The sequence below is a fragment of the Scylla paramamosain genome, chromosome 2 (genome assembly GCF_035594125.1).
Source record: "Scylla paramamosain isolate STU-SP2022 chromosome 2, ASM3559412v1, whole genome shotgun sequence".
NCBI classification, from domain to species: Eukaryota; Metazoa; Arthropoda; class Malacostraca; order Decapoda; family Portunidae; genus Scylla; species Scylla paramamosain.
In genome coordinates this window covers 13,642,196-13,668,275 of record NC_087152.1, presented here as the reverse complement: position 1 = coordinate 13,668,275, position 26,080 = coordinate 13,642,196, and the positions used below count along the sequence as shown (strand labels likewise).

At 43.0% G+C, this 26,080-nt stretch overlaps 2 protein-coding genes across 4 annotated transcripts in view; both read right to left on the bottom strand.

Moving 5' to 3' along the window:
- Positions 1 to 26,080, bottom strand: part of LOC135110561 (mucin-2-like) — a 50,671-nt gene that overhangs the window by 14,752 nt on the left and 9,839 nt on the right. For all 3 annotated transcript variants that reach the window (XR_010273312.1, XM_064023010.1, XM_064022997.1), the window contains exons 2-5: positions 5,424 to 7,367; positions 1,266 to 1,375; positions 954 to 1,156; positions 418 to 554 (exon numbers count right to left, since the gene is read on the bottom strand). Coding sequence is in view for 2 of the 3 variants with exons in the window: in XM_064023010.1 (XP_063879080.1) it covers positions 418 to 554; positions 954 to 1,156; positions 1,266 to 1,375; positions 5,424 to 7,367 (2,394 nt within the window). In the remaining variant the exon portion in view is untranslated. The remainder of the gene's footprint in view (positions 1 to 417; positions 555 to 953; positions 1,157 to 1,265; positions 1,376 to 5,423; positions 7,368 to 26,080) is intronic.
- LOC135106346 (uncharacterized protein DDB_G0272718-like) lies at positions 12,688 to 15,013 on the bottom strand. The gene is made up of 2 exons (XM_064015270.1): positions 14,798 to 15,013; positions 12,688 to 13,256 (listed from the first exon to the last, which is right to left on the bottom strand). Exons 1-2 carry the CDS (start codon positions 15,011 to 15,013, stop codon positions 13,098 to 13,100), a joined length of 375 nt encoding a protein of 124 aa, XP_063871340.1. The 3' UTR covers positions 12,688 to 13,097.

Genomic DNA, 26,080 nt, shown 5'->3' with positions numbered 1-26,080 from the left:
AGTGCACAGCGAGACAAAAAGACTAGAATTATAGGAGTTGAGGAGACAGATATGAAGAGGAGGACAAGGAAGGAGGGAAAGGGACACTTGAGTCGTGGTAGCTGAAACGTGGTATTCTGAATCACTTCTGCGCAGCACCTCAAGTACATTCAAAACGCCTTACTTGAAGTTACACGCTTTTTATGGGTGTTTTCATAGTTCTAGCGACATATTATCAAGATTTCTACACTATTAACAGGAGAAACATTCTTGAGAACCTGGCTAATCAAGTTTATGGCCTTTGAAAATAGTCGAGGAGAGAGAGAGAGAGAGAGAGAGAGAGAGAGAGAGAGAGAGAGAGAGAGAGAGAGAGAGAGAGAGAGAGAGAGAGCACGCAAAAGGTCCAGAAGAATGCAATCGTCGAAAGAAGAGTCTTACTTTTGCATGGAGTTCGGGGTCTGCGCCGTGCCGTGCCAGGCTTGCAGTAACAGCTGGACACTTCCTCCTCCGTGCGACACACTTCCCCCAGATCCTCCTGGCACGTGGAGTCATCCCCGACGATACACGTGTCGATCCTTGAAGGAGGGGTGGGGGTGGGGATGGGGGAGAGAGAGAAACAAAAAGATGATGGATCCCAAAAATAGGTGAGATGACAGCACGTGAGTACTCATTTATGGAACAAGAACATAAAAAAAGAACGGAAGGAAAGAAGAAAGAGAGAGAAAAGAATGAATGAATGAAGGAAAGAAAGATAAGAAGGAAGGAAAGAAGAAAGAAAAGGAAAAGAAAGAAGGAAAAAGAAAAGAAAGAAGGAAGCAAAAAAGAAAGAAAAAGAAGACTAAAAAAAAAAGAGAGAAAGAAAGAAATAGGAATATATATCATACTTCTAATAATAGGAATCAGCAAAACGAAGACTGAAGAGAACTACTGAGTAAGGAGGATCCAACCAGCCTGACAAGCGCATCTCCACTCACCTAATAGAGGGCTGGGTGGGTCTTCTCGTGAAGTACTTCCTGGGGGGTGGCGTAGCTGGAGTGGGTTGTGGGCGAGGTGGTGGTGGTGCAGGTCGTGGCGGCGCAGGACGGAATGAAGAGGCGGGATAAGGCTGGGGTAGGGCCTCTTCTGGTATCACCACACCCACTCCTAATCCGACAGTCTGCTGCTGCGGTTGTTGCTGCTGCTTGAGAAAACGTGGGAGGTTAATAAATTACCTCTCTCTCTCTCTCTCTCTCTCTCTCTCTCTCTCTCTCTCTCTCTCTCTCTCTCTCTCTCTCTCTCTCTCTCACCTGAAGCTGAGTGGCGGCCGGGAACAAATCGAAGTAAGTCTTTCTGCCGTCGATGGACACGAAATTATCAGGTCCTGCAGCAGGATTGACGAGAAGACCTTCTGTTGAACCTGGGGAAGGAGGGGAGGACGAGTTACTTCATTTACAAGATGTTTTGAGAGAAAACAGAAAATGTAATGATAATCGTGGGGCTGATGAAGTAATGCGAGGTTAGTTTAAATCCTATATATCATAAATAGGTCAATACAAAAATAGTTACGTAGTCTTATAAAAAAATTAAAACTAGTGTACGTTTGAGAGTTCAAGAGATCTTATCGTTCTTTCTGTATTTATCATTTGTCTTTCCCTTCTCATAGCTAAGCATTTTCAGTGACCAAGCTAAATCTTCGAAGACAAAGATATGCGGTGCTGTGTGCGGAAAACATCGCTGGCACGCTTCAAGCTTGCGGTGAGATCTAGAATCTGTGCGGTGTGGTAAACGTGTCGGCTGCTTCCTGCTGCCAAACCTCGCTGCTCTGCCTCACACTGTAATTTTGGTCGTGTGCTACTGCCGACAGATAGTTACTTATATACTAAAAAACTTACTGACACCGGAAGCGGAAGTCTTCTCATCTTGTTTTGTATTTTCAAATATTTCAGCTTCTCAACTTGACTGTTCAAGCAAGCTTTAGTCTAAGTTATTGGGGTTTTCAAGAATGTTTTGACGATTTTAGTAATCGTTTAACAAGATTCTTGCACTAACAATGAGATAAAAATATCCACGGAAACTCAATGACCTTTCAGAATAGTCATTATGAAAGCACAAAAATTTCCAGAATTCAGATCCCTGTTTGTGAAATCAGATATTAGGGTAACATCTCCACACATTTTCACAGTAGCTGACAACAATAACAGTGACAACAATAAACTAACATAAATCTCTCCTCTGTAACAGAAACCTTGCTTGGTAATCATTCAAAACAATAAATCAAGAGAGAGATTTGAAGACTCTCCCTATAATTTTGGAGAATCGTTTTGGTTTTACTCTTTGGGAACTGGCACCTTCGGTAAACCTTAACCTTTTTTTTTTTTCCTGCCTTTTTATTGTCCTTGGCCAGAGCTCCTCTTAAAAAAAAAGGGAGGGAAAATCAACCAGACGGCCACCAGAAAGACTAAACTACTACGCAACCCTGTCATAAGAGAGAAAAAAAAAGGCCACATTGTTTATCGCTGCCGGGAAATCACATTCTCGTCTTAAATAAAATAAAATAAAATAAAATAAAATAAAAATAAAACACGGTACCAGCCCCTAACAGCGAAATCTAGCTCCGGGAATCTCTGCCGGCCAGAACAACGCGGTGTTTCCAGCCCGTGAGTTGATCTCTGGGCCGTGAGAGCATCACCAGCAGGAGGGAACAATGACGGGAGGAGAGCGTGGCGTGGAGAGGGAGTGAGAAAGAGGATGATGAAGAGCACATGCAAAAGAGAACATTGAGGGAAGGATGAATGAGTTATGAAGGAGAAAAGTAGGAAACAGTAATAAAGGAGGAGAGGAAAGAATTGTGAAGGAGAAAGTGAGGAAATAGTTGTGAAGGAGACAATGAGGAAAGAGTTATGAAGAGAAAGGGGCTGTGAAACTGCATGGAGGATACGAGGAAGAGAGAGAGAGAGAGAGAGAGAGAGAGAGAGAGAGAGAGAGAGAGAGAGAGAGAGAGAGAGAGAGAGAGAGGTTTAAGGAACGGGGTAAAAATAGAGAAGCGAGAAAAATGAGTTTCAAATCACGTCAGTTGGAAAGGAATAAAGAATAGAGGGAGAGGGGGAGGTGCATATCGCGGAGAGAAAGTGTATATACAAAGGAGGGAAGCAGAGATCGAGGCACACCGAGAAAGAGAGAGAGATGGAACGTAACGTGCAAGTAAAGAGAGAGAGAGAGAGAGAGAGAGAGAGAGAGAGAGAGAGAGAGAGAGAGAGAGAGAGAGAGAGAGATGTGAAAGCCTGGCAGGGAAAGTTAAGAAAAAGAAATCCAAAGAAAACGAGAAATCAACCCGGAGGATCAATTAATGAAAGCAGGGACTGAAAAAAAAATCATAAAAGCATGCGAGGAGAAAGGAATAAGTACGATAATGGATTGAGAAGATGGAATATGTAAAAGAAAGGAGAAAGCTGCTAAGGAGATAAAACCGTAACGTAAGAGAGAGAGAGAGAGAGAGAGAGAGAGAGAGAGAGAGAGAGAGAGAGAGAGAGAGAGAGAGAGAGAGAGAGAGAGACAATAGAAAAGCGTCCCTATGCTTGGATAGTCACTGTACACAAGACAACGTGAGAGAGAGAGAGAGAGAGAGAGAGAGAGAGAGAGAGAGAGAGAGAGAGAGAGAGAGAGAGAGAGAGAGAGAGAGAGAGAGAGAATACATAATTTTAAATGATGCATGGATGAAATTAAAATAGAGACTCGTTCGTTCAAAGAGAGAGAGAGAGAGAGAGAGAGAGAGAGAGAGAGAGACTGTAGACGGGTGAAAGTTCCATGCTGAGGAAAGACTGCTGGGGTGATGGTGGGAGGGGAGAGAGAAAGAGTGGTAAGGAGGGTTGAGGATGGATGAGGGGGAGAGGAAGGGGTGTTGGCGCCACCTGCTAACGCCTGGGGAAAGTGGAGCACAACCACCATCACAGCCTGCTGGTGGTTGTGGTGGTGGTGATAGTGGGGGAGGGAGGTGCTGTCGTACTGGGCGTGGCAGTTACCTTACGTATAGAGACTCGTGTTAAATAGTTTTTTTTTTATTATTTTCTTTAAATATAAAAGGGTCTTGCCAACCATTACAAAAAATAAATAAATAAAAATAAATAAATAAATAAATAAATAAATAAATAAATAAGTAAAATACATAAATAAATAAATAAATAAATAAATAAATAAATAAATAAACGAATAAATAATAAACATATAAAAAGGTCCACTGAGGTGCCACTTCCCCCAAAAAAGGGCCAAAATAATTAACTAAAATTAGGAAAGTGTCTTGAAGCTGCCTGATGATGCTGTGTAGGCCAGTGAATTGCACGTCTATGAATCGAATAGGAATTGATGCATGGCCTAATGAATTTTGGCTTATTTTAAGAGCATCGTGCTGGGCGAGGCAAACTCTTGTTGTACAGCTGCCATTGGAGTCAAAAGATCAATACTCACAGAGAATACATGGCAGATAAAACTTGGTCTTGTATCACCAATTTTCTTTTTCTTTATCCTCGTAATCTATTCACCATTCTTTCCTCACATAATGAAACAGCGATATGAAGGCCTGGCTAGGATAAAATACTATCCTTGTACTGTATAAGCATACAACAAACTATTCAACCAAATTCTGATTCAAGTCTTTAAAGTCAACCGTAACATCAAGATCAAAGTCAATACCATCTCTCCCTATAGACTCTTTAGGAACCCTACCGCCTCCAGATGGTGTGTCAATATGTACGAGTATAACATTAGCGGCTCCTCACATCTCCCTCCTGCCTTCACCCGCACGTGCGTTCCTCTACACACTGTTCCGCTCTCTTCCCGCTACAACAAAAGAGGCACCTCTCTTTCATTCATATGTGCGAGCCCACCTCTTCACTTCCGCTTCCTCATGCAGCGTGCCCGCATGCTTGGTGTGGACATGTTCGTGCCCCCAAAGGTTGTTGCTCCTCATCCACTATGCACCTCGATAATTCATTCCCATAGTTCACTTCCCCATTCCCATAATCTCGTATGCATCACCATTGCTGTAATCTATCTTTATCTACCTGTTCGTTCATTTATTTATTCATTATTATATTTTGATATTCTTATATTTACAGGCATTGTAAGGAAAATGGTCTCTACCAATTACTACGTTTCATATTCATTTGTTCTCTGCGAGTACTACGTGTCAGCCCAAGGGAGAGCCCAACTGTGTTACCGTTCATCAATGATCTCGAGTCTCGAGTTCGTCATTTCTTGGAATTGTTATTTGGATATCTAATCACGTTTATACATTATTGGTTCTAAATATTTTAGATTTTCCATTTTGTCCCTTGCAGTGTTTTCTATAGCATGAAATAGTAAATAAAAGCATATTTGTTTGTTTGAAGCAGTTTTCCGACTTTCAATGTGTGTGTGTGTGTGTGTGTGTGTGTGTGTGTGTGTGTGTGTGTGTGTGTTCGCACACTCACCTGCGGGCAGGGCCTGGGGTTCGGGTGGGCCGTAGGGTGGACGATAGGTATTAGGTGAGCTCCCGTATCCATGGTGGGCAGACACAGTCACATCGAAGACGTCCCCAGCGGCGGGCATGACGTGGGGCACGCCGACCCCCGTGATAACCTCGCCAGGCCGGTACTGGTGGTCATCAATCACCATGCCCGGCCGGGGAGCAAAGGTAGCCACGGCTGGCGGCTGAGGCCTGCTAGGAGGCAACAGTGGAGGTGTGGCCTGCGGTGGAGGGCCGGGGCCAGCGTCGGCAGTAGTGACGGTGGTGGTGATGGTGGGAGAAGACAAAGAAGCCTGCGTGGAGGTGGTGGGAGAAGGCAACGAGGCCTCGGTAAAGGAGGCGACGGTGGTGACGGAGGACTCCAACATGGAGGGCTCCAGCATGGTGGGGGCAGGAGAGGGCTTTCGCGGCGGGGCAGCCTCCTGGGGGTTGCTTGTACTGCCCGGCGCTTGAGAGGTCGTGAGCGTATCAGATGCCGGCGTTGGGGAATCATCCGCAGTGTTACTTTGAGGTGTGACGGCCTCCGTCACCTTGGTGCCAGGCTTCTCGCTGGGACCAGCTGGCGTGGGGCGAGAGGAAGGAGTCGTGGAGGGAGACGAGACTGTTGTGGATTCCGATGTCGTAGTTGTGGATGAAGGTGTGGAAGATGATGAAGTGAGGGATGTGGTGGTGGGCGGCGGTGACGTGGGAGATGGCGAGGACGGTGATGGTGTGGATAGTTCTGAAAACTGTGAAGTCAAAGTGGACAAAGATGAGGTAGATGTTGTAAGAGTGGGTTGAGAAGTGGACGAGGTTAGAAGAATGGAAGTGGTGGAAGGCACAGCAGCGGGAGGAGTGTCCTCAGAAATACTGCCAGCTGGGGAGGTGGTGACGACCTCTGGGGGAAGGTCAGAGATTGGGGCAGGGGGTAGAAGGTCCACGGGGAGCGGGATGCCGGTTGCGAACGGCTTGGGCACCACAGGGGACGCCCGGGTAGCCAGCGAGGGCGGGAGGGGTGCCAGGAATGGGGGACGTGTATTGGCCACGAAATGAGGGCGCCCTGGGTGTGTGGCGGACGGGGGCGTCACGGGAGGCCTGATGGGGAGCCGCGTGGGCAGAACGGAAGACAATAATTCGAAGGGGAGATTAGTAAATCTGGGCGGGCCGCGGTTATTGATGCGCGTGCTGGTGTACACCCCACCTCCGAAGGTGGTGAGGCGCGTATTGGGCTCCTCGGCGGCCGTCACCTTGACGTTGCCGCCTAGCAGGTCCACGATGCCCTGAATGATGTCGTCGATGCCCGGACTGGAGTCGCTCCTCCGGTGTTCCGTCGGTCGCCGCGACGCCACCGACATGAACGTGGTGAGCGTGGGAGCAGCAGAGAGGAAGCCTCGGGGCTGCTCAGTGGCGTCCACTTCATTATAGTGTGCAGGTGAGGTCTCGAAGCCACCATACACAGTGCGGGGCAAGCGGCGGCTGGTTTGCAGAGAGAGAGGAGCTGTGCTCACTACAGTCTCTACCACCACCACATTTTCTTCGGTCTCCTTCTCTTCTTCCTTGTCACTGGTGGGGTCTGTCACCTCCACCCTCTCTAACTCGTTCTGCGGAAGGTGAGTATGGACGGCCGCGAAATCTTCCATACCTTGCATGGAAGTCACCTCCTCCTCGCCGTTTGCTACAGCAATGGTGGACGGGACGGTGATGTCCTCGTCATCTTGCTGAGTGGTGGGAGGCGGCGAGGCTTCTCCCTCCATTAGCCACGTCGTTGCTGCATCTCTGTTGTCTGTTTCAGTGGCATGCAGGTCTTCTACTGAGTCGCCCAGCGCCTCTAATCTCTTTCCACTGTCCTCCGCCGCTGCTTGGTGGGATTTTAAAGTCGCCGTCCTGCCATCTGGTTCTCGGGACGCCACCAGGGACTGCGCTGGAGACTCTGTGGAGAGAGACCGTCAAATAAATACACGTTGTGAGATCTCACACACACACACACACAGAAGCACGCACGCACTCACGTATATCTCAGAGTGACATGTAAAACGTGGGTAACCGGTAAGGTAACATTGCTGCTTTCTGGTTTGCTGCGGGCGGCGGGAACAGTGACAGAATGATGAGTTCCTGCCGAACACGCGAGCGAGAAAATTAATTTGAGTGAATGTAAAAATTTCACCATGACGCTGATACACGGAAAGTTCTGGGAACCTGTGCACTGCCTCGCCTTCACGTGGGAGCTGCACCACTGCCGCTTCACGACCACTGATTCCTCCCTCTGCTGGCTGCCGCTGAGATGCACTTTTGGAGGGAGTAAGTTCTATTTAGAAGTATAAACCCGAAAGCCCAGCTCACGGCTACGTTAGGAACTAAAAATCTTAGATTTCTTAGGTAACTTTTGTACAGCTGTTCGCAAAACGCTATGATCAGTTGCTGTCATGTGACGTCCTCTTCTTTTATTTATTTTTTTTTGCATTAATATAACCTGGTGGTGGTGTCTTCTATAACGTAGGTTCATTGTCTTCTCTGAATGGATTGGTATCACCTGATCTACTCTTTTTATTGTTATTTTTTATTTATTTATCTATTATTATGTGGTCTGTATTGATATAACTTGCTAGTGATGTCTTCTATAATATGCATTCATTATATTCTTTAAATGGGGTGCACTGTAGGGACGAAGAACTTTCCACACGCAAATTAATGTCTTAAAGTACTCAGGTGTTGATCATAGTTCAATGGGACAGCGCGCGGTATGCAACTACTTAGCACCCACCTGATGCTGGCGGCATCCAGAGCATTATAATGGCAATAAAGCCATTCATTTAACCAATCAATCAATAAATCGATCAATCAATCAATCAACTTTCTACACATGAAGCTCCTGTGTGCTGCGCCTCAACAAACACCGTAACTCCAAGCCGGTGCAGGCGAGTGGATGCTGCGCCAGTTTCCTGACCCAGCTACTTCCTCCCAAACCGGTTCCAATAGGTATGTGCGGAAAGAGACCGGGAAGAGATCATCCTCCTGCACCGCGCCTTGATAGACCCAGTGAAAAGACTCCGGGTGGATAGACTCTATTAAAATGCCCTCAAGGTGGCGCCACAACGATACAGTTTGCATGTGAAGTTGTGATGACAAGGCGAGAGACAAAATATTAGGTGCCACACAAACGAAGTATAGAGTTGCAGCAGGTGAAAACTCATGAGGAGGTAGAGCGGTTCAGTCCACTGGTCCAGACTCGTGAGGCATTATAATCAGTGTTCTTGAACGTGTGCTGACATGAATGAACTTTATCTTTAATATTTAGCTGAAGTCTTCGTTCATATCTGCACTATGCCTTATCTCAACTACTTTTAACACGGTCTAAGTAGTGTGTGTTACTGGCGATCTTAAAGGTGTTTTCGTTATTATAACCTTAGTTTAACTTGTATTCTGTATCATCAACAAGAGAGCATCCACAAGAACTTGAAAAATTATCTCTGCAGCCTTTTGGAAACAATCTTGATTAAAGTAAAAAGTGTTTCAAAATACGGAACCAAGACTGGTTAACGCGCTTTTGTATAGGAAAGTAGATGAGAAATGAAGGGCCCGCTTCCACGGAATCTCGTTCTTTCACAGTGAAGCCTGGTAAGAATCCTGTCGCGTTTACAGCAGCCTATTAAAAATGCTTCAGTACACTCAAGGGACTTGGAAAGACTGGCCATCTGTTCACAATAAAATAATGAACTGAACTTCAGGATTAATCACATGGAGCTTATGCATCATGTTTATGCTGGGAGTACACTACTAAATTATTACAACTTTTACAAACCGGTATCTTTAAAGTTGTTCTGTTGTAACTGTTTTCAAAGGCCACATAAATGATGGGTCTTTTTCTCCTAGATATTTTTTATGCTGATGATGCAGACTCTTTGTTAAACTAGAACCAGGACATGAAAACACCCTTGAAAGCCCTAATAACTTTCACAAGAGCTTGTTAAGAGTCGAGATGAGGCGCTGAAACGCTTAAGAATTCGTAACACAAACAGTAATAGTCATAGTAGTTTACTGACCTATACAACGTACCCATCACGTAGAATCCTACTCATGTAATAAAGTCAAAAAGACATTTTCATAATAGCTTTACGTAAACAAAATACTGCAGTCCATAATGACTATAAAAGGTCACGATGAATAAGCAAGACAAGCATGATGTTCTGGTTACAAGCTAGCTATGAAAAAAAAAGAAAAAAACAAACTTCGCATTCATATTCCCTCCATCACTCCCCACATAAAATAAATACGGCCAAAGCTGAGGCAATGGCAGTGAAGAAAAGACCACAGGAATAACGGGGCCAATGCCAAGGCTATAAGGTGGGTAGGTGGCGGCTCTTCCCTACCGCCCCCCCCACCCCCAGCCCGAGGGAGTTAGTTGTGAGGAGTCAGGCCGTCGTGAGAACGTTTGTTGTACTTCATTTTTTAAGTCCATCCTGTTTGTGTTCATAGTAAGAGGAGGAGGAGGAGGAAGAGGAGGAAGATGAGGAGGAGGAGGTGGTGGTGGTGGTAGTGGTGGTGGTGGTGGTGGTGGTGGTGGTGGTGGTGGAACAAGAGGGAGGAAATTTGAAAAACACAATCGTATAGTAAGAAAAAGAAAGAAAGAAGAGAAAAAAGCAGCAATAGTAGAAAGTTGGTGCCTGAGAAGCAATACAAAGCGAGAGAAGTCACATGAAATAAAAAGAACGAGAAGAACAAAAACAAGAACAAGAATAACAAAAAGATGATTATAGGCAAGCAAGAGAAGAAGAGAGTATGTGGAGAGAAGACGAAGGAAATAGATTAGAAACACGAAACAGTGGATGAAGTGGAGGAGGAAAACCAATAAAAAGAAAGCATGAGCAGGGATAAAAAAAAAAAAAAAAACATAAAGAGGAGATGAAGTAAGAAGAGAAGGAGGTGAAAGTATAGAAGAGGTAGATAGGTAGGCAGGCAGGCAGGTAGGCAGGCAGGTGGTGGCAGGTGTTCTGAGGTCAACCCTAATCATGCTCAGTGTTTCCCAGCCTCGACAACCCTTACAAGAATAACAGTTCGTGGCTCGGGTTGAACCTTTCAGATATCCAATGTTTTCTCTTATTCTCTGTCGCAGTTGTGGTGGTGGTGGGGGTGGTGATGGTGGCGTAGTTAGTAGTGGCTGTAATAGTAGTACTGTTGTTGTAATTGTTGTTGTTGATCAGTGTTTTCAATAGTAAGTACCATCAGTAGTAGAGGTAGTAGTTCTATAGTAGTTGCCTTTTGTTTAATGTTAAATAATGCGACAAATAGATACACAAATAAAATAGAATAAAGAATGAGTGATGAAGTGGTACTCCTTACAGCCCTTCGTGGAGCAGCGCCCTGAGGCAACCAGATTCACTCAACCCATCAACTTTTTATCCCCTTCCTTTTATGCACTGACTAACGAACAACAATACAGATAAAGGAGCGAGAGAATAACACTCCAATGAATAACCGAAAGTAAATAACGAATAACTTTTCATTTCTTATAAGTATCGAAAGCAAAAAACAAAAATAACCTTCTGTTTCTAATAAGTCTTTAAAGTAAATAATGAGTAACTTTCCATTTTCTCATAGTCTTGAAAGTAAGTAACGAATAACCTTCCATTTTATCATAAGCATTGCAAGTAAGTAACGAACAACCTTCCATTTCTAATAAATCTTGAAAGTAATGAATACCCTTCTATTTTTTGTAAGTACCGAAAGCAAATAACGAATAGGCTTCTATTTCTCATTAGTCTTGAAAGTAAGTAACGAACAACCTTCCATTTTATCACAAGTCTTAGTAGAATGTATTTAGCCGCGGCTGCAGTACTCAGGACCCGGTAGTCGTGATGGAAGAGAGGCGGCGCTCCCAGCATCCATGCCGCCGGAAGCCTGAGTCAAAGGTCACACCTGCTGCCATCTCCACTCAGGGTCACGACTCGTCATCCATTCAGGGTCCATTCAAGATATCGGAGTTATGTTATTATCACGAAACTTCTGACTAATTCATGTCGTGTGCCGGGGTGTGATGCAGCGGAACTCAGGGTGTTGCGAGGGTGTGGCGTGGTGCATACGTTAAAGTGTAGTGAAGGTGTAATGGACGTAGTGAGGTACTGCCGGGGGATGTTCACCTCGGGAAGCTGCCTGAGCTACCCATGACCTCATCCCAGGGCTGCTAAAGGTCGCGGGCACGGCCGGTTCACTGCCTTGGCTAGTGGGTCATGGGTTCCGAGCGGGACGTGGAGGCCGCCTGACGGGTTTCAGGCAGTGCCCCGTACTCAGCCCTGTCGCTCGTGTGTGTGTGTGTGTGTGTGTGTGTGTGTGTGTGTGTGGTGACTTGAGCTCCTACTTGCAAAAATGGAATGATTATTGCTTCGCAATGATCCCGTGACAATAATTCTCAAACTTAAACCCAAAATTATTCTCAGACATTTCTCATTCCAATCATAACTTTTAACAGGCGTGAATGAAAGTTTCTGGTGGATTTTCAAGCATGTTTTCATAATCTAGTGATCGTTTATCAATGATTCTGCATCGTGACTGGAGAAAACCTGAGAACCTGACCAACTATCTCCGTGACCTTTGAAAAATATGCAAGAACCTGAAGCATTTCAAAACAAGGGCTCTGTATTCAAGTTCTGATTCATAGGTTATGGGTTATGTAGCACTCCGCGGGGGCTGAGCACATGGATGCCGAGGTGGGGCGTCTTCGTGACAGCCTCCAGTGTTGTGGTAAGTCCTCGGCGCCGGAAGGCTGCACCATGTTATTAGACGAGGCCACGCGGAAAACATCCTGGAAATTACTGTGTACAGAGCACTGCCTGCCATCCCGCTGGAGAAATGAGTGCCTGTTATCATGGGAAAGCATCGCGTGTCGGCTTCCTTCACTCTTATTTTTGTGGCTGCTTGATATTTGATCGTGTTTTTCTCATTCTGATTTTGAATGCAGTGCGATAAGTTAGAAAATTAAAAAGGAAGTAAAAAAAGAATAGTGATAGAATGGGGGTTTCATTAACTGATTATCAATGAAAAGTACTTCTGTTTCTGCTACTACTACTACTACTATTACTACTACTACTACTACTACTAATAATAATAATAATAATGATAATAATAATAATAATAATACCACCACCACCACCACCACTACTACTACTACCACCATCACCACCACCACCACCACTACTACTGACTACTACTGACACTGGAAACACGACAAGCAGATTATATAACTCTCACCTGCCATCACCACACACAAGACCAGCACCACACGACACACAGATGAGGGAACACTATTGATCTGAACCCAGGCCGGTACTGTCTCGCCACTCAGCCAAACACGAGACTGCAGAGGATGGGTGGACAGTCCTGCTATGGGTTCCTAGACGTCAATGTTGTATGGGTAAAGGTGAGTAATAAGGATGCACAGTACCCATTTACTCATTCATCTGTATATGTTTGTTGGTTGATAGTGAGTGAACTTACTTTGGCGTTTGTTTTATGGTTCTGGTTTATATTTTACGTAAAGAGTATGTTAGTTTATGTGGTACTTATGAGTATAAAGAATGTATGAATTCAGTGTTCTTTTTTTCATATATTAAGTATGTACGTACATTTGCCTTTATTGTTATTATTTTTTTAAAGGTATTAATTGCAATTATGATGGTGGTGATGATGGTGATGATTGATGGTGATGATGGTGATGGTGGTGATGATGATGGTGATGATGATGATGAAGATGATGACGATGATGATGATGACGACGACAACAACGAAGATTAAGGGAAAAATGTGAAAATAATATATAACCTAACCACTGCAACGCTCAACAACAACAACTACAACAACAACAAAAGTAATCACTACCACTACCACCACCACCACTAACCACCACTACCACCACCACCACCACCTGGATGGACACCCTAGTTCCACGGCAGGAAATGGAACACTGCGGCAAGGAGAGAGGGAGAGGGGAGAGGGGAGAGGGGAGAAGAGGAAGGGTGAAAGGAATGGGACTTGTGGTTATGCAGGAGGAGACGGTGGAGGCGAACGAATGAGAGAAGGGAGAGGAGGAAGTGGATCAGATGGATGTGATGAGAGAGAGAGAGAGAGAGAGAGAGAGAGAGAGAGAGAGAGAGAGAGAGAGAGAGAGAGAGAGAGAGAGAGAGAGAGAGAGAGAGAGAGAGAGAGAGAGAGAAAGAGGGGGTCGGGAAGTAGATTGGGGAGGAGGTTAGGGGAGCGGGTTCCCTTGAAATTCTTTATCGTCAGGGCCAAGGGCGTTGATGTTAAGGAGAGAGGAAATAAAAAATAAATAAATAAATAAAAAAAGGCTAAAGACACCTCAGAAATGTCGTCTTTTTTGCTATCCAGTCTCTTCCACTAGTAAAGTTAGTATAGGTTAGTGTGGACCTCAAGGGCAGTTGCTGTTCGTCCTTCTTTGTATTCCTTTGTGAAGTTAACCCTCCCGATTTTCCCCCTTTTTTTTTGGGGGGGAAGGGGGAAGAAGTTGGAGGATGAAGGGGAGGGATGATATACCAAACGCTTTTTTTTATATTCGTACTTTTTTTGTGTCCTTGGCCCGCCTCCCTGATATAAAAAAGAGAAAATCAAAGCAACATTCATTGTCCTATTATTTTCTTCCTCTGTAGACTTACAGGAAGTTTGTTGTTATTGCTTTCTTCAGGTGTCTGTGTGACTCTAGTTTAGTGTATGTTGCACCATTCCTTTACTGTAGTCCTCACCGAATAAGGGAGATCAATACAAGCTGGTAGCGCAATAATGTGCTTCCTTCATACACTCGTAGGCCCGTATTCAGAAACACTCTCTCTCTACGACTGTTTTCCAAGGCCACAGAGATGAATAGCCCGGTTGTCAAGATTATTTTTCTTGTTAATAATGTAGAAATCTTGTTCATCTGTCACTAGAAACGTAAAAACATTCTTAAAAACCCGTGTAACTTTAACTAGAACCTTTTGAATGTAGTGGAGGTGCAGCGGAGAAATGTTTCAGAATAAGAACTTACTCCCTACTCCTTAACTCACTCGCCACCAGCAAGCACTATACAGCAGGCGCCGAGATATTATGCCAAGCCCCGTACATGGTAAACACATCGCCGGCCAGACCGCATCGTGTGTTCACCTCTCGGGAGCAGCAGGTGTGGGGAACCGCTGCAAAGGTCGACCCGGAAGCGAAGTACGGTTGTGTGAGTAAGAGGGGAGGGGAGACGTACAAGATGGAAAAAGGCAGACACGAAGGAAAGAAAGGGAAGGAAGGGAAGGTAGTAAGAATGACGCATGGGGAGATATGGGAGAGAGATTATGGGAGGGAAGAAGAAGGGTGACATGAAATAAGAACGAGGAGGGGGAGAGATGGGGGAGTTCGTAAAGGGGGAAGAAGAAGAGAAGTTAGAATTATTATAGGAGGGGAGAAGGAGAAGGAGGAAGAAGGAGGAGATGGAGGAGGAGGAGGAGGAGGAGGAGGAGGAGGAAGAGAAGAAGGAGGAGGAGAGGGTAAGCAAGCAGTGAAGGATGAAAGGAAGAAAGGAGGTGGAGAGCGTGAAAGAGGAAACATGAGAAAGGAAAAAAAAAATATGACGAATGAGGAAGGAGAGAAGAATGGAAAAGAAGCAGAAGATGAAAAAAGAGAAGAAAAAGAAGCAGAGAAGAAGAAAAAGAAGCGGAGAAACTGACAGAGTGCAAGAAGAAAAAGCGAATTTAAAGAGAGAGAAAACAAAACTTGAAAAAAAAAGATTGAAGCGAAAGAAAAAAAGCTAAGAGAGAGAGAGAGAGAGAGAGAGAGAGAGAGAGAGAGAGAGAGAGAGAGAGAGAGAAAGCGGAAAACGAACAGAAACAAAAAGAAACAAAAAAAAAGTCGGAAAAAGAACAACGAGAGGGTAAGAAAGAGAAAGCAAAGACACCATGTTAACTGCATTTCTTTACATTTCCTTAACCATTCTTCAGAGCCACGAGGAAGGAACAGAAGGTTAAGTGAGCGAATGAGCATGAGGGCGGATGTGAGGAAGTGAAGAGACTATCAAACATTCAATTAAAGATCATTATCATATCTTCCTTTCGTGCAGCTTGTTATTAATGGTGAACATCGCAAAATTAAAGAAATAAACCACCCAAACAATCTACAACTAGTTTAAAAATTCTTCATAAAACTGGAGTGCTTCCTAATGAAGATACACCAGAAATGACATTGTTTTCATCCTCTAATGTTAGTTAAGGAGTGTAAATTGTTAGTAGTAGTAGTACTGTGATTGTTTTAGTAGTGTTGGTTTGAATGTGGTAGGAAGAGGAGGAAGAGGAAGACGAGGCAAAGGAAGAGAGGTGTAGGAGGAGGTGGAGGTGGTGGTGGTAGCGGCGGAGGTGGTAATAATAATAATAATAGTGGTCGTGGTAATGCCGGCGGCTGGGGTTTCAGTGGTAGTGGTGGTGATGGTGGTGGTGGTTGTCGTGAAGGAAGGAACGTGACCGGGTGGGAGGGAGGAAGGAGGAAGGAAGAAGGGAGGGGAGGAGGGGAGGAGGGCTGAAGGACTGAAAGAAGAAGGATGGATAACTCAAGGACACATAAACAAGAGAGTAACTTTGACCGTCACATCTTCTGTCCCTTCGGCTGAATTTCCTTTCCACATTCCCTTCTCACAGCCACTCGGTGCGTCACTCAGCCACAAGACAGTGCTACCCCTCTCCATTCCTTGTTTATCCAGCGCAGTGTCAATATTCCCTCCTGCTTGACTGCTATCCACTTACTATCCACATACTACTACTCCACTACATCGCTTGTTTATCCTATCCATCAACATCCACTCCTGCTTGATTGTTATCCATTTACTCTTCATCTACATTACTTCTTATTTACGTAATACTGGTCCACTACACCGATATTCATGTACATACTATTTACCTGCGTTACATCTTATCCATGCAATAGTAGTCAATTAAACTGCTATCCACTGACTATCCACCTACGTTACCTTTTTTCCACATAATACAAGCCATTTCAACTGCCATCTATTTGCTATCCACATACTTTACATCTTATTCACGTAATACAAGTCAGTCATGCTACTATCCATTTACTATCCACCAACGTTAGACTTAATCCACGCGATACTAACCAATTATTCATTCATACACTGTAACCCGATTCCGCCTTCATTTTGGATGCCAGTGTGATGTCAAAATTAAGAATGCACATTTCCAAACGTCTCAGCGTCTTATCTTGGCTACTGTTAACAGATCCTCGTGAAAATTACATGGGTTTCAATGATTCTATTTATAATTTAACCCTTTGAGTGTTATTTGATATATATTTCCTAAATTACTAATTACTCTGAAACATCTTTAATTGTTCTATAGTCGCCTCCAATCTTTAAGCTGGGTAGAAATTGCAAAAACTATTCTTTTCATTCCCCCTCTTTCTTGTAGATGCTCATAGAGATTTCAGGTATTACTTGCATTACTTTTGGTGTTGTTAATGGTTTCCTATCGCAATGAAAGGTTAAATAAAGACCCTTCATAATCAATATAAAAAAAAAGCACCCTTGAGAACCCGAGTATTAATATTTGTGATCCTCGAAGAATATTGCTTATAAGAGCATATGGCGTTTCAAAATACGGATCTAAGTATTAGGATCTCTGTTACCCTCTGAAGGTCATAGCCTTGAAGACGCGCTGTAAGGAGGAGGGAGGAAGGACAATTGATCACTTCCAGACACGAGAAGCTTCAAGGGGACAAGAGCGAGAGGAGGGAGGACGGAAGGAGAGGAAGAGCGAGCAGGATGTCTTGGATTACTACTTTATCTTACATTGAAATTCCTTACAGTCATTGCACCCCTCTCTCTCTCTCTCTCTCTCTCTCTCTCTCTCTCTCTCTCTCTCTCTCTGTGTGTGTGTGTGTGTGTGTCTCTTTCTAGAAAGCGAGAAGGAGCATAACGAGAAATGCTTAATTCCCACAAAGCAACCATGCAATGATTTCAAGTGATTTTTACTGAGACTGTTTTTCTTTCTCGTCTAACTTTCATTATTTAGAGTTCACATTTGTTTTTACCGTTATATTTTTGTAACTTTCTGCAACATTGCACTGACACACACACACACACACACACACACACACACACACACACACACACACACAGAGAGAGAGAGAGAGAGAGAGAGAGAGAGAGAGAGAGAGAGAGAGAGAGAGAGAGAGAGAGAGAGAGAGAGAGAGAGAGAGAGAGAGAGAGAGAGAGAGAGAGAGAGAGAGAGAGAGAGAGAGAGAGAGAGGGGTGAATGGTTGCAAAAGCACGTTTAAATTAACTGGAGTGAAAGTCTGTAGCGTTAGAGAGAGAGGGGAGACAATCACGGGGAGGGGGTGACAAGTCCTCATCCGTGACTTTCCCGCCCCTCCCTCTCGCCTCTCGCCTCCTGCCAACACCACCGCCACCGCAGGGCTATTCTGCTTTATTTATTAGAGTGTTGTTCTCCCCTATAGAAAGTTTACGTACTACAATCAATTGGTCTTTTGTTTTTTGTAGCTGTTATGTTGATGATGGATGATGATGATGACGATGGTGGTGAGGTAGTGGTGGTGGCAGTGGTGTTCGTAATTGTGGTAGTAGTGGCTGTAGTCGTACAAGAAATAACAACAACAACAACAACAACAACAACAACAACAACAACAACAACAAACACAACAACAGCAACAATAATAATAATAATAATAATAATAATAATAATAACAATAATAATAATAATAATAATAATAATAATAATAATAATAAAGCGCAAATTTAGAGAATTACACCTGTGTCACTTTTTTCAATACACCTTCATTTTTTTTTCCTGGCTAGTGAAATCATATAAAACAGTTTTCTTTTTTTTTTTTGTATGTGCGCACATCATTACCATCACAATATTTTTTTTTACCTAAGCTAACATTACATAACTGCCACGTACAACCTCTTGGCTCATTACCTAAGAAGAAAAAGAAAGGTATGTAAATGCAATGGTAGTGACGCATACAATAATGAAACAATGTTACTGGAGAACAGAAATGAAATATATTTACACTTTCGTCTGCCAAAGTGAGATATAAACTTGTCAGATTAAGAAGACAACAACAACAACAACAACAACAACAACAACAACAGCAGCAACAACAACAACAACAACAAGGAGGAGGAGGAGGAGGAGGAAACGGAGGAGGAGGAGGAGGAGGAGGAGGAGGAGGAGGAGGAGGAGAGGAGGAGGAGGAACAAGCACAACAAGAACAAGAAGAAGCATATCACCAAGAAGAGAACTACCATCGCCATCTTCCTGCATGTGTTCTCTCAAATTCACCATGATGACTGCCAAGAACATCTCACCAGACACAGAACACCAGCATCACGACCACATCTTAATACCACACCCCGGTCTTCGCGTTCCGAGGCAGACTGACTGACAGGGGGAGTCATTGAGAGCAGAGGCAGATGGCCGGAGTGTACACAAGAGGAAGCAGAGGTCACCTTGTCCAAGACGTCAGTGACACGCCGTCGTCAGGAGGTTACCGTTGAACATTGGCTTGTATTTCGAAACGCCTCCAGCTTCTATTTGAATCATGCTTAAAGGCTATTGAAGACTATTTTCATAGGTCGCAGAAATTATTTTTCAGGTTCTCGTGGATTCTTTTTTTTTTTTTTTTTATGTTAATGGTGTAGAATTGTTATATTATTATTAGAATTAAGAAAACACTTAAAACTTCCAATAACTTCAATTAAAGCCTATTGAAAGTGTAGGATATTTGTTAAATTATTAATAAAATTATGAAAACACGCTTGACAACACTGAGCAACTCCCACTAAACCCTGCTGAAAGTATACAATACTCGTTAAACTATCAATAGAATTCTGGAAACGTTCTTGAAAATTTCCCCAACAGCTTCCACTGGAACCTCTTAAAAATAGTCGATATACGGTAGACACCCAAACGTTTGAGAATACGGTCCATTGTAAGATATATCAGGCAAAGGAGCAACTGGCCAGTCCATAACAGCTATAGACTCGAGGTAGCGTGAGGATAGGTTAGTGGGGAGGACAGAGACGGCGTGATGGCCGCGGGAGAAAAGCCCTGCAGCGTTATGGTTGGCAGGCAGTGCGGCGCATCCTTCCCTGTCGGTGTTGCCGGCTTGTGTAGCACCCCTTAGCCATGCTGACAGAGCAAGTCACCACTGCTCGGGGATCCATAATGAGTCACATCTACGAAATGTGGCGGAAACTCTGACTTGAAGAACACGGAACGAAAAAAAAAAAAAAGTAAAATAAATAAAAAATAAGCACTGGATAACACCGAGTAATGCCTCACTCCTTGCCGAATGGTTGAATACTGTAAAAACGGTGAATACGCGCAAAAATTCACAACGACAGTGAGGTAGATGTAGGTAAATTACAACAATGAGAAAGCAACAAAGTAAGAACAAAAGCAGCAGCAGCTTGTCCAAAAGCAGGCTTCTCGACCAACGCCTGACCCCATTCCCGCCGCCGGCCGCGTCCACCCGCCACCACAGCCCTCCAACACTCCGCCACTCGCCTCCTTCGCTGCCACCACCACCATTGGCCACATATTTGCGGTCCACTGTGTATCACTTCCCCCAAAAACAACGCAGAGTCCAAGAAGAAGCACTGATTGGTTTCAACAGTACTTCACACTTCACGGTAGCTGGGATCTCTAGCTGCGTATAGGATGGCAGGAGGATGGGAGCTAAAGCCAAGGTCATTCGGAAACGTTGGGACGGAGCAGGAGAAAACAGGAACTTATTGGTGATGGTTATGCCAGTCTGGTGTGGTTTGTTTTGGTCTGATTTTGTGTTTAAGACTTCATTCTCGCCTGGGGACTCAAGATTAACACTAACAGCAACGACGACGACGAAAACAACAAATTTTAAGTAGATTTCACTTCATTCCTCTTTACAATGTAATTAAGATGGTGGGGTTTGTTTTGGTCTTGTTCTGTGTACAAGACTTCGTTCTCGCCTGAGGACTCAAGATTAACGGCAACGATGACGGAAAAAATAAAAAAAGAGCTTAAACAATAGTAGCTCTAGATTTCACCTAATTTCCTTTCATATTGTAGTTAATTGTTTTCTAATACCACGTGTAGTTTGTGGAAATCAAACCCCAACAAGAACTCTAAGGAGTGTCGCTTTTCGAAATTCCTTTTTACTTCATCCAAACAAGACAAAGAAAACCATCATTACCTTTCCCTCCATAAATTTTCGGATGTACATGAATGTTAACTACTTACATATAATTCTTTCATCACGGTGAGGAAAATGAAGCAAAAAATCACAGTTCGCTTGTTAAAAAGAAAAACATGGAGAGGAAAAAAAAAAAAGAACTTGTGTGGCATGTGGCAAACTCTCATAATTTCCCGCGAAAAATTACATAAGCTAAAACAGTCAACTCGAGAACGTGTTATTCTAAAATTATACCAGAGTTCGTATTCTCCATCACGTATACTGGCTGACTTTATAGCAAGTTGTTTGTTCCATCTATACTTTCATTATAAACATCTGAAATGTCTAAAGTATATATAAGAAATAATAATAATAATAATAATAATAATAATAATAATAATAATAATAATAATAATAATGATAATAATAATAATAATAATAATAATAATAATAATAATAATAATAATAATAATAATAATAATAATAATAATAATAGTAATAATGATAATAATAATAATAATAATAATAATAATAATAATAATAATAATAATAATAATAATAATAATAATAATAACAACGCATAAACCAATGATTGTTATTCAAGTCAATTGGTTTGGTATGAAATTGTATAAAAAAAAATCATACAAATGTTGATGAGAGCGACGTACGGAGATTCAGAAAGACAAATCACGCGCGCGCGCACACACACACACACACACACACACACACACACACACACACACACACACACACACACACACACACACACAGTAAAGGCAGTCAGTGATCGTAATAAACTTTCTAGTACGTGGAGTGAATAGAGGATTTTTTTTTCTATAAAAGAGAGAGAGAGAGAGAGAGAGAGAGAGAGAGAGAGAGAGAGAGAGAGAGAGAGAGAGAGAGAGAGAGAGAGAGAGAGAGAGAGAGAGAGAGAGAGAGAGAGAGAGAGCGCTTCTTTGTCATCGCACTATCCTGTTTATCTGCTGCTGTGGAACCGGAGAATGACCGTGAAATTGGGGAAGAAGAAGAAGAAGACGACGACAATTCGACGAAAATTTAGAACGAGGAATAGTGATAAACATACCTCAAATGCATCCTTTCTGTACGGAAACTAATACTCTGTCCTTAGAAAACGACATCCGGTGCGCTTTCCCTCTCTCCTTTATTGTTGTTGTGTCACAAAGGAAAACAAAACTCCAAGGCTGCAAGGTTTCTTTCTCATCCGCTCTTGCAGTAACTCGAGTTATTACCGCCAGGAATAAAAGACTGGATTCTCAAACGTTTAAGCGCCTAGCCTAACATCAACCACTTTCAACAGCCTCTTATGAATGTTGCTCTGGTTTTCGAGAACGTTTTTATGACTAGTGATAGTTTAACAAGTGATAGCTTAACGAGTGTTGTTTAACAAGTGACTAGTGACACTTTAACGAAGAAACGCCAATAAGAACCCGACTAATCGTCTCTGTGACCTTTGAAAATTGTCTTTATCGTTTTGGTATCTAATCTAGATCACTTTTGACAGGCTCTTGTGGAAGTTGTTTCGATTTTCAAGAACGTTTTCATGATTCAAGTGAGTTTAGCAATCACTCAGCATGATCAGTTGAAAGAAAATAGCCATGAGAACCCGACTAATAAACTATGTGGCCTTTGAAAAATATAGTCCTGATGAGAGAACGAAGCGTTTTTTAAGAATGTGGATTTCAAACATGTAAATATTTTGAAAAATGATGGCCTGACTAATCATCCCTGTGGCTTTTGAAAAAAAAGTCTTGGTTAGAGAAGGACGCGTTCCAAAAAAGATGGACATAAGACACACGTAAATTACTTTGACAAATACGTCCGCCTTACGACACGTTGCGACCCTTTTACTGTCTCCGTCTCCAGCAGTACCAGTCAGCACTTTCACTCTAAGGGATATCCGGCCGGGAGCGCCTCAGGAACCTCCCAGGTGAAAGGAGGATGTGACGGGCGGTATGACTCAAGGTGATCCCCAGAGCCACGGGCGTGACCTAGAGAGGAGCGGCTCATCTATGTGATAACGTTTATAGCTTTCTTCTAGTCATTCCTTAACCAGTCCAAGAAAGCAACATGGAAATGACGTAGGCACAGTGCATTCTCCTGCCCAGACCCGGAATGTTAGGCAAGGCGAGAAAGTTAGACCTTTCTGGCCAACTCTCTTCACTCCTCTTAAGACTGACTTGCATTTGTATTTTTGAATGATAACGCTTCGCAATGTATTTGTAAATTCGCCACTGTGAGTTTGTCTGAGTTGATGGTATGCTTTCCTCTGCTTATCACTGTGGATGAAGACTATGTAGAGATCTTTTGATATGTCCAATAGTGACGGAGTGTGGCCACGCGGTTAATAAAGTTTTTTCTTCTTTCAATATAAAACTAAGGTTCTTCACAGGTTAGCAAAATTCAGCACCGAGCAATCACATAACACACCCGCTGCTCTCTCTCTCTCTCTCTCTCTCTCTCTCTCTCTCTCTCTCTCTCTCTCTCTCTCTCTCTCTCTCTCTCTCTCTCTCTCTCTCTCTCTCTCTCTCTCTTGTCAATTAATAGGATGAACTTACATGGTGCAAACATTCCGTACGTTATCAAAAGGAACTGTGTTGTATGAGATTCTAGAACTGGTTGGGTGTTGTGGAATATGCATTTAAGCTGAGCCAACTCGGACCAAATACTTCCGGAGTAGCAATGAAATACTTTGGCCTCCGTAGATAACGAACGTCTCTCTTATCACTACAATAAATGGTGAGCCTATTAGGATATCACACACACACACACACACACACACACACACACACACACACACACACACACACACACACACACACACACACACATAATAATAAATAATATATGTAAAATCTCTTAAAATTAGCATGCCTATTTTCGTAATTCAGACAAGCAGAACGCACTGTGCACCGTAAAAGCAAATGTACAAGAGCATTAAAGCATATACAAAAATAGTAAAAAGTGCAGCAATAAAGACTTCACTAAACTACACATAGTATTAAAAATAATAAATAAATAAGTAAATAAGAGGGAAAGACTTCCCCAAACTTTCAACTTTGGATTGCAGGGAAGAAAGCTGGAATCAAAATGTCTGGAAGCTAACCGACTATAACTTCGCTCGCTGTGTTTCGTGCGAGAGACTTCAAGACGTGGCGTGACTCACATAACTGGCGATAACACAGGTCAGGACGTGACTGGCAGACACGAGAAATGGGTCACGCCAATATACTTGTCAACTAGTTCCCGAATAAACTGGTAGATGCATGGAATAGCCTCAGTAATCAGGTCTGTTAGTTGCGAATCAATAAGGAAGTTTTACAAGAAGCTTAGACAAATGTATGGATGGGGATGATCAGCGGATATAGGCAGGTGTGTTTTATAATAGGAATGCCACGTGTAGGTCTGATGGATTTATGCAGCTTCCCACATTTTATCATATTCTTACACTTATATCTTGGGCCCATGGATCTGTGACTCCTTATGTCATAATGGAACACAAGGAGCTATTATCTATTACAAGGGTTACGAATGGATCTAAGTAAGAGGAAATACCAAGGAACGGTTTGAGAACTTTCCCTGCGAATAGAGAGCAAGTTACTGTTACTAATATCCTGTGCTAGAGTCGAACTTCTTCTTCTTCTTCTTCTTCTTCTTCTTCTTCTTCTTCTTCTTCTTCTTCTTCTTCTTCTTCTTCTTCTTCTTCTTCTTCTTCTTTTTCTTTTTCTTTTTTCTTCTTCTTCTTCTTCTTCTTCTTCTTCTTCTTCTTCTTCTTCTTCCTCCTCCTCCTCCTCTTCTACTTCTTGTCCTCGTCCTCCTCCTCGTTGTCCTCGTTCTCCTCCTCCTCGTCCTCCTCCTCTTCGTCCTCCTTCTTTTTCCTCCTCCTCCTCCTCCTCCTCCTCTTCCTCCTCCTCCTCCTCCTCCTCCTCCTTCTTCTTCTTCTTCTTAATCTCTCCTTGTGGCTAGGATGTCGCCAATATTTCATAAGGATTAGATTTAAATCCTTATGTATCACTTTATAGTGATACACGGAAGATACATTGCGCTCGTATACTCCGCAATAGTAAATCTCGGGCTGCTGAACATGATGACGTTGCAAGGCTGATAAAAGACGCATAATAGAGTGTACACTTATGCAGTGATAGTGTGAGCGGCGATGCACAAGTTACGATAATCTTATTAGAAAATTTGTTAAAGAGAATTCAAGTAAACTCACCCTCGTTTTGTGATGACTTTTGGTTCCTTCACGCTCATGTCTCCTAGAAAAACACTAATGATCGCTTTTTAACGCCACTAAAGGAAACAATACAAGATGTCAATATTCATTCAGATATTAAAATGTGAGCGGCGCTTGACAAATTTTCCGGAAAAGGGATAATTATTTTTAAGTCCAGAGCAAATGAAGCAAACCAAACAAGGCGTGAGATGAACATCGACCACTTATAACGCTTTTCCACGGCACCAAAGCAAACAATACAAGATGTTACTATTCGTTCGGAAGTGAAAAATGTGAATATTGCTTGAGAAACTAACCGAAAAAAAATAAAAAAAGGAAGGGGACTTGTTACGGTTTTCAACTCCATCAAAGGAAACTAATTTAAGATGTTACTATTTGTTCAAACGTGGGAATTGTGAATATCGCTCGACGAACTTCCCCCAAAAAAGAGGCTAAATAGATGAATAAATAAATTAGTTACCATTATTTTTAAAAGTCTAGAATAAGATGTCAATACTCATTCAATCGTGGAAAATGTGAATGGCGCTTGATAAGATTTTCGGAAAAAATAAAAGAGAATTATTTTCAAGGATGCAGCGCAAGCGGGGCAAACCAACCAATGCGTGAGATGAGTTTTAATGAAGGATCTGAACCTGAACCACTTGCAGAGAGAGAGAGAGAGAGAGAGAGAGAGAGAGAGAGAGAGAGAGAGAGAGAGAGAGAGAGAGAGAGAGAGAGAGAGAGAGAGAGAGGCACCCACCCACACACACACACACACACACACACACACACACACACACACAGATTCCACATAACCGTACACCTTGGCGAGCTGCCACCAGGTGACTAGTACGCCTGACCTATGCACACAAAACCTGAATTTGGAGACTGCACTTATCATGACGACGATGATGATGATGAAGCTGATAAAAACAAAGCATCTCACTATTTCCTACATTCAAACAGTACCCTGACGAGTTTTCTGCAAGATTATTTAAGAATATGCATGGATGAAATTAAGATGGATGTGTTGAGAGAGAGAGAGAGAGAGAGAGAGAGAGAGAGAGAGAGAGAGAGAGAGAGAGAGAGAGAGAGAGAGAGAATTGGGTGGATGGGTAGATATGTGAGGGGCAGTGTGTGTGTGTGTGTGTGTGTGTGTGTGTTTATACTCCTTGTCTCGCCCGCTACCTCTTTTTCGTAAG

Excerpts from the sequence above, each read along its gene's own strand:
- LOC135106346 (XM_064015270.1), bottom strand. The coding sequence starts at position 15,013 with ATGTTTCCTCTTTCACGCTCTCCACCTCCTTTCTTCCTTTCATCCTTC. Across the intron at positions 13,257-14,797 it reads CCCCATCTCTCCCCCTCCTC|TGGTTAGGTTATATATTATT; the intron begins GTTCTTATTTCA and ends TGAGCGTTGCAG.